At 38.2% G+C, this 9496-nt stretch overlaps 1 protein-coding gene across 1 annotated transcript in view; it reads right to left on the minus strand.

Annotated features, from left to right (window-relative positions):
* Positions 1–1342: 1342 nt before the first annotated feature.
* SLC6A14 (solute carrier family 6 member 14) overlaps positions 1343–9496 on the minus strand; it is a 110598-nt gene continuing 102444 nt past the window's right edge. The window contains exons 12-14 of the mRNA XM_085864028.1: positions 8681–8790; positions 8130–8297; positions 1343–1610 (exon numbers count right to left, since the gene is read on the minus strand). Coding sequence (XP_085720154.1) covers positions 1491–1610; positions 8130–8297; positions 8681–8790 — 398 coding nt within the window. The 3' untranslated portion in view covers positions 1343–1490. The remainder of the gene's footprint in view (positions 1611–8129; positions 8298–8680; positions 8791–9496) is intronic.

Here is a 9496-nt window from a genome sequence, read left to right on the forward strand (position 1 = left end):
TTTGTGAAACAAAGTTACATGATTGGATGTAAAATGTGGTCAGCATTCCAAAAGGTCTGTTTTCTGAAGGAATGGATTGCAAGGAGTTTCACGAATCAGAAATAACTAGCCTTGACCTCGTGACACTTGGCCTCATACTAATAATGAAGATGCAAGATGTAAAAGCAAGTAAAATAGGGTGGAACAGCAAAAGACCTCAAAACCATCCTGCTTTAGGAGAGGAGCCTGTTCCTCTCCTAAAACCGACAAAAACCTGAGACTTGTTTTTTTTTTGGAAGGTAATGCCAATAAAGGGAAAGCCTTTTCCTCGATGGAGAGAGCAGTGAAACATCGATTTCACAAGATCTGAATAATAGTGGGTAGATATGTTTAATTTGAAGAGCAGCTGAGAGATGCCAAGTTAAAATGTCCTCTAGTTTTGCAACTGATTCTACAAAAAAAATAAAAGAGGAAAACATCATCTAAAAAAAGCGAGTTTATTTATTTGCTCTAAAGATATATTCAAAAGACTCGTATCCCTTTGGTGTTATTTCTTCAGTACAGAAACAGTGAAATGAAGAAAAACAAAACCCAGTGTATAAAGAATAAACATGATGAAATTCAGTCCGTTTTGTAAGCACAGCAAACAATGTCTTGAGCTCATCTGCCATGCTCATGCTGAAATGGCCAGATTTATGATAACAAGCATTCAGTCAATAACGTAGCTCCATTACAGCAACAATGAGAATTCATTCTAAAGTGAGATTTGAAAAGAAACAAAGCACAACTGCCCCTTCCACAAATAAAACATTGCACAACAAAAATCTATCTGACTAAACCATTTGATAAAATTTACTGGCATAAGTGTTGGTTGGTGGCTACATCTTTTGGAAAGGTCAAACACTTTCAAGTAATGTCAGAACCGTAATAAAACCCAAGACCCCAACTGTGATTAAAATATTACCCCCAATTCTTACTGATATTTAAAATTGCTGAAACATTCTTGTATATATGTATATATCGAGCGGATGCTGTCCATCTGTCTGTCCATCCCAACCTGAAACATGGAGACGCTCCTTGGAGAGAAAAAAATTCATCCAAACCTATAGGAAATATATTATATATATATATATATATATATATATATATATATATATATATATATATATATATATATATATATATATATATATATATATATATATATATATATATATATATATATATATATATATATATATATATATATATATATATATATATATATATATATATATATATATATATATATATATATATATATATATATATATATATATATATATATATATATATATATATATATATATATATATATATATATATATATATATATATACACACACACACTCCTATTTTTGAACTCTTTCAACCAGCACAGGAATAAATGGTTACTTTTTTTTTCTTTCTCTGTTTTTTTTTTTTATGTCACGGTATTTTTACCACAGGCTTTTGTAAGTTATAAAAACCCTCTAGGTGAATCCTGCATTTTCCAAACCACGTTTCTTTGTCTCTGGAGCATAACGACCAGTGCGGTGGATCTCCAGATAAGGCCCCCATGTTGGGTCTGGTCGGCAAGCAGTCAAGAATCTCTATGGGGAGAAATTACAGTTTTTAAAGATTAAAATGAAAATACAAAATGCAGGAAGCAACATGAAGAGCAAAAGAAAGGGTTTAAATGCAGAACTCAAATAATCATGTTTACAAACAAGGTCTTATTTGGTGGCATTCGGCAGGATAGCCCAATTGGTTGCATGTTTACCAATGATCCTGCAGGAGAGTGGATGAAATCATCAGCAACTTGATTGAAGTTTGCAAGGAGAGACTGATGTTTCGGGGTGTTGACCGTTCATCGGAGCAAAAAAGGGACTGACACTGATGAAGGTTAATGTGCCCAAAAAACGTCAGCTGCTGTTTGCATACCTCAATCAACATTCTGTTGATTTCATCCATTGCTCTTTCTGTCTGCTGACGCAGAGTGACACTGGCCTTTACCAGCAAGATCATCATCATCATCATCATCATCATCATCATCATCATCATCATCATCATCATACCATGCCTTGTACAGAATATTTGTGCTTCTGAAACAGTTACTAAGCTACAATCCTGTTTGGGTCACCACTCTGACTCAGGAAGTCAGGGCAGGAATTTGAAATTTGTTCAGGGTTCCAGTTACAGCTCACCCACTCTTCGAGCAGGACACCGTGTGGGATATTTAACGTCCACCAACTAATGCCAGCAGACAGGATGCCCAGTTCAACGTCCATCCGAGGGATGGCACACACATTGATGAAACACCAGGATATGACAGTTTACAGCTGGATTGAGATTCATACCCAGGTAAGACAGCTTAGAAGGGAGTGCAAGCAAGACTAGTTCTTCATTCAACATGCAGAATAGCTCAATTAGTTGCTTAATTGCCTATAGTCCCTGTATAGCCTCGTTTCAATCCCTGACTTCATAAAAGTAAAAACGATATTGTTCTCATTAATTGCTAACAGTTTATACATCTTACCACTGTCGCATTTCAATTTAGGTTCTGCACGTTAAATATCCCATGTTCGTTTTGTGAAGCATTGGCAAGTGTGTTCCAGCACTCAAACGGCCAAATTCTCTGATTAGAGTTAGCTGTATAACTAGCACGACATGCAGAAGGTGGGTTTCGATCTGACAGGCATAATAGGAAAAATGGCCCCCTGTGCTTGAGTTTCCTTGTATCAAAGCCAATACATTAACCACTTTTATCTCATCATAGTTCAAATCAAAACAATACTCATTTGCTGCTCTGACAAACATGTTTGCAAATGTTTTATCCAAAAAGGAATGTGATAGATTTTAACACAAATTACCAGACCAATCACATACTTTGCATGAGTTTGAGTTGCCAGTCTGTACAGGTCACCAAATAAAAAAATGGCATCAAGTGATGGCCAACAGAAATGTGAAAGGGCACAAACATGACAAACCATACCTAATTAAGATATTGAAATTTGGAAATACGTATTGTCATGAATTCGGTCTTTTGAACGAGGTTTGCTGCAACCCTGAATCAAGAAAAACTGAGCGGCTAAAAAATTCAATAAACTGGAATGTTGCAAGCTGACATCAAGTGGAGATGATTAAGCAGGTGTACATAAGATGAACTTGAAATTGTTTACCAATATAAATTCTGGCTATTCGTCTAGGCTAACTGGCAGAGACTGCAATCTGCCCTCTCACAAAAGGATTGGGGTACCATCTCCACATAATCTGATCTTGATTCTGCATCAGAATATATATATATATATATATATATATATATATATATATATATATATATATATATATATATATATATATATATATATATATATATTTCTGTCTGCTTTTCTGTCTCACCCTGAAACAGGGAAACTCTCCTTGAGGAGAAAAAAATGTGCATTGAAAGTTGTTTCAAATTAATCCAAACCTCTGGAAAAATTATATATTTTTTCAATTCAGACAAAAAATTTGAACCTGGACAGTGTATAGGTAACAGACTACTACCTCCTTCACTCCCAATTTTTAGGTCATCTCTGCCGAGATGACCTAATAAAGCCGGACCAAATGTCCGTCCGTACATCCGTCCGTCAACAATTTTTCTTTCCGATCTTGATGAAACTTAGTATGTGGGTAGAGGTCGATGAGTGTTGCACAACGATATAACTTTTGTCCGGGTTCAAGGTCAGGGTCAAGGTCACGAGGTCACGTAAGTTATAAAAATCGCCATTTTCAAAACCTATCTTGTCTGCCATTCTACAAGATATTCAGCAACTGTTTATTGATTATGATAGTAAAAAATATTATCTTGTATCTAACTGGACAGATTTTTGAATTTCCTTCCCGTTTGATCGTCACGTGATCTGGAAGATGGCCAAAAACGCCGATGCGATTCGCAAAGAAGGAAGGAAGGAGAAATGAAATATAAATATACAACACATTTTTAGCCTTTTATATTTATACATTTTCCGCCAAAGGTGCAAAAGTTTCAAAACCTGAAATGTAAACGTCGGCATTTATTTTCAAAATATAATTCCGTGCGCGCGCCAAAATGCCGAGTCATGTTTCACCAAACTGCGCAGTTCGAGCTGCGTAGTCGAACTGCACAGTAGTCTTCGGTCATAACTGAACATTGAGAACTTGTAGTATTATAGAGATGACCGTCACCCCTACACGGGGGTAATTTTTTCTTTTATTTTCTTTCCTGTGATGAAATATATAACCTCCCATTTTTAAGCTCTTTCAACCAATGCAAGAATAAATGGCTTCCTTTTTTTCTTTTTTTTTTAAATATTGTGATATTCATAAAAGCATAATTTCTCTCATTCACCAGGTTATCCCATCCATTCCCTTCCCTGGCTTTCCTATCCATTATTTAGGCCCTTATACACTGAATCTTGGGGGTAAGGCTGTTGCAGTAAAGAAGCTTGCTTTCTGAACATGGAAGGCTAATGTGACTGAGGGGAATAAACTTTAGGTCACTCCATAAGGTTTACAACAAGTGTCTGTCCTTCCTTATAGGCAATGCAGAGAACATGAACTTGCTCAATTCAACTCTGAACTCTTCACAATCACTGCAGATTCTGCTCAAGATTAGGCAGATTGCCTCAACCTTTTGCTTTCCTTCAAATATGATGTACATGAGCAATCCTGCTGTGTCCACATTTAACCCGCCCCACCACCCCCACCCCACTTTCCCCAATATCTATTGTCTACTGGACTTCGTCTTTCACACCGGAAGGTGATATCCGGTAATCCGGAAAAAAGTAATATCCGGCCTCAACGTTGTAATGGGTGATGACCCTATAAAGCACCATTTTCCTGCGTTATAAAATCCTGCTCTGCTGGGTCTGGTTTCTCCTCTGCACTCTTCAGCCTGTCCTTTGCCACGTCCTATCTTTCGACCTAAAAGTCAGTTAACATCACTCCTATGGAGTGCTTGGGATAGTGTTGTAACTTGCACACAGCAACCAGTGTTTGCCATAAAGGCATGTAACTCTTTCAAAGTTGTCATTGGCCTCTTGGTGACCTATTTGGTCAATCTCCTCCTTATGTGGTCATCCAGATTGGAGGGACGGCCTGATCTAGACAGGTCTTGATGGTACCATACGCCTTCCACTTCTTAATGATTGTCTTGACTGTGCTCCAAGGGATACTCAAGGTCTTTGAAATATGTTTATACCCATCTCCTGATCTGTGCCTTTCCACACCTTTATCCCGGAGGTCTTTTGAAAGCCCTTAGGTCTCATGGTTGAGTCTTTGCTATGAAATGCACTATCCAGCAGAGGAAGCCTACAGGAACAGCTGAATTTATTCTGAAATAATCAGAATCACGACAATTTAACACAGGTCGAGGCCAATTAACTTGGTGTATGATTATGAAGGCGATCGGTTACACCTGAACTCATTTACAATTGCTATTGTAAAAGGGGGGTGGACACTTATCCAACCAAGATATTCTAGTTTTTTAAATTAAGATACTCTAGATAATTATTCTAGTGTTTAGATATTTCTCATTTTGTATTTTTAATTAATTTTCTGAACTTTGTCCATTTTTTTTTCACTTGGAAGTTGTGGGTTACGACGTGTAAATAAAGGTGGGAAAAGTCTGATTTAATGCAATTTAATTCCAGGCTATTAGGCAACAAATGTGAAAATTATGAAAGGTGGTATAGACTTTGTATATGCACTGTAATTGCTCTTTGCAAAAAGCCTCATCTCTGACCAACAGCTTGAATTTAATCTGTCCTTGAATATGTTGCTGCTTTTCTCAGCCTTGGTCAGAGGCCATAAATCTCGAACATGAAGTCAAGAGCATCTCCTTGGACGTATATCAGCAATTGATAGTCTGAAAACCTGTTCTGTTTGCCATGCTCACTGCCTGTGCTATACAAGGCCACTTCATGCTCTGCTTTCAGACATCACCTTACAAATGTTATGAGCAGTGGAATCATGTCCTCTTCCCTCCCAGTGGAAAGTGGTGTTGTCCCCCAAGACAGTGTTTTGGGTTCAGTTTTGTATCTCATCAGCATATATTAAACCTCTCCAATACAATGAAAAACCTTCTTTTCTGGATGTGACTTGACATTGTGTTATGGAGTACCTCACCACACTGAGACAGACAGACAGACAGACAGACAGCAGCTGCATCACTCACTGCCAATTTGGAATTGATTAGGTGCTGTTCTGGCAAATGTCTTTCAACCGTGGAAATTCTGACTCACCGTCTCATTCCTGAAGGATTTTAAAATCAATCTATTTCCATAACTACAACTACGCTGTCGATGGCACACCATCGCATATTCCCGCACGCACTGCTTTGTCCCATGAACGCAAGGTGAAATTTTATCTTGCAAAATGGATTGGCTATTCTTTTCTATTTGATGTGCTTTATGACCAAAGACTTACTATGTTTACTAAATCAGAAGTCATTGCAAGCATATCAACATTTCATGAAACATTAATTTAACACTGTCCAGCAATATAGAACTGTGCATCAATTTAATCATAGGAATGAACTGTGTATAATATTAATTATAATTATTCATAATCAATTAGATAAATACATTAAAACCTGTGACTGTTTGTCACTCATGGGGGCCACATAAGTAAGTTCTTTATAAAATAATTTACCATGTACAATGGTAAATACACTTTTAAAAAATCAGCCCCTATGACCCCACCCCCTCTGGCCCGGCCCCCAGGGGTCATATCAAAATCCGACAGTGTTGTGCACTTCCCCATACATATATCTACTATGTCCCAAAGTTTCAAGTTCCTATTTCAAACGGTGGAGGAGGAGCTGTTTTGACCCCCTATCCGCTAAACACCCCTACCCCCCAAGCACCCTCTGATCATCATGTGTTTAAAAAAATATGTTGTTAAATGTATAACTCATGAATATGTTTGATTTAAAAAGCTATAAGACAATTTTTTTTTTAATCGACCCCCATGACCCCAACCCCTCTGGCCCAGCCCCTAGGGGTCATATCAAAAATCCGAAAGTGTTGTGCGCTTCCCCATACATATATCTACTATATCCCAAAGTTTCAAGTTCCTATTTCAAACGGTGTAGGAAGAGTTACAGGGTAAGACAGACGGACGTACGGACGGCGGAGACAATCACAATATTCCCGCTTTTCTTCGAAAGCGTGGGAATAATTAGTCACTGAAAGAGGTTCAGTCTTTTGAACATGTATGAACCTCACCATCAGCCATTGACTTATTAGGCTGGAAATATAACAAAGCTGGATTCCAATGGCAGTCGCAGCCTCAGTCATTCCAATTAATTCCTTGAGAAATCATAACTATTTATAGCCGACAAGGCAATCATCCTATTAGTATTGCCAATTGAGTATTGCTCTCCCCTGTGGGCTGGTGCCCCAGAATCACACGTCTACAGGATTTTGTGAAACAAAAAGCTCTCAATAGTTTTGAAATCTCCCACGATGAGGCTGAAGAACAAAGCCAGTTACTATCATTGTGTAGTCAGGTCAGTGGCCTCTTTTTTTTTTTTACCTCATCTCCTCCATTCTAGCTCCCTCTGTTCTGTCAGCACTCTGATCCTCTCCTCCCTCATAAACTTCAGAATTACTGTATGTGCTAACTATACAATTCCATTTTTTTGTTCTTTGCTGCTCCTGCCTGCAGCATCCCTCTTAACAGGCTGTGCACCGCCATCTCATAATGCTACCCCCCCATACCCATCATTACCGAGATCAAAATTACTCCCATTAACCCTTCTTTACTCAAGGATGGGGATCAGAGGAGAAAAACAAGAATTTGCAATGATATGAGAGAGAAAAACAAGGATTTTGAATGAGAGGAAAGAAACGAGGCTTTGGGGTGATAGGAGATTGAAACGAAGATTTGGAAGTTTGGGAGAAGTGGTGAAAGGTTTGGAGGAGGTAGGAGTAAATAGAGGGAAGAGCAATGTATGTAGCATTGTGATCGAGCACTCAAAACATTCTGCCATACTTGTGTATGTGTTGAATACATGATGACTTGAGATTCTTTGATCGAGTCCTCAGATTAGCTAGTTTGACTGAATTAAAGTGATCAAGATGTATGTAAGGCTCAGGATTGCTTACCTGCAATATGCTACCTTCAGCCTTATACATGGCAACGATGGCCATGATTGGGATCCATAGCAAGGCAAAAGCCACAATGCACCAGCCGAGAACCACAGACCATTGAGGGTACTGCACGTCACCATATGTTGGGGCACTAAATGATACAAGAGACCAAAGGAGGATTGCCTGGAATGTAGAAAAGATAGATCATTTGGTGTCTTGTAGGCATTAGGACGTAATTAGGAAAAACATACTTATCTAATGATTTAAATTTTTTGGTTACAAGAGAGTTCTATCCTCTTGATTAACCTTGCCTTTAGGCCTCAAGTAGTCCTTCATTGTCCAAATTTAATGAAATGCCGAACAGGCTGTATTTTGTACAACACATTTCTCCATCTCAATTTAAAACTCCATCTCAAAAGCCAAGTTTTTCTCAGCAAATCAACAACAGACAGTTGGGCCAGAATAAACGAAACCGCTTGGGTAATATCTGCAAAGATTTTAAATGATGACTGGTTTTTGCGTTAAATGATTGTTAAACCTGTAGATCTGAAATTCCAATGTCCCACCAGGATCAGCAGAGGTGAGACGACAAACCAGCTTATCCGCCACCACATCCAGAAGGCCCAGTGCTTCTTGCCAAGCATCATCTCTATATCTTGAATAAACCAGTTTCCCCCTGCAAGGAGAAACAATAATAAGGAACCCTGAACAACAACAACAACAACAACAACAACAAAAATGCATGGCTCTCTCTTAGTGATGGCAAATTAAACATTGAAGGCTTTCTGAAAGACATAGTGCACACGTATTATTACATTCATGACAACAATATTAGGAAACGAAACAGTATTGACCTCCGCCAAGGTGGACGGAGGTCGTTATGTTTTCACACCTGTGTCTGTTTGCCTGTTTGTCTGTTTGGTTGTGAACAGGATATGTTGAAAGGTTGTGGATGGATTCCGACTAAATTTGGTGGAGAGGTTGGGTGTGTGACAAGGATGAATCAATTCGATTTTGGTGAAGATCCGAATCCGGATCCAATCGTTTTGTTAATTGATTTTTCACCATTGAGAGACATCACTTCACATATGTTACTAGCAATGGAATCATTTTAAATATAGAGCATGATATTGTGGACGGATTTGGACGAAATTTTGTGGACAGGTTGCGAGTGTGTCAAGAATTTGTTTGATTTTTGGTGGACATCCGAATCTGGATCCAGATATGTGATTTTTAAAAAAATCTTTAAGTGATTCTTCACCGTTGAGAAATGAGGCCAAAAACGATAATATTGTATGGTGTCTCAAAAATTATGGACGAGATATGATGACAAAACCAGGTGGAGAAGTTGGTTCGGTGACGAGAACAAGCAGATTCGATTT

The sequence above is a fragment of the Eptatretus burgeri genome, chromosome 18 (assembly GCF_056783735.1).
Source record: "Eptatretus burgeri isolate ZD-2024b chromosome 18, Ebu_testis_v1, whole genome shotgun sequence".
In the NCBI taxonomy this organism is placed as follows: domain Eukaryota; kingdom Metazoa; phylum Chordata; class Myxini; order Myxiniformes; family Myxinidae; genus Eptatretus; species Eptatretus burgeri.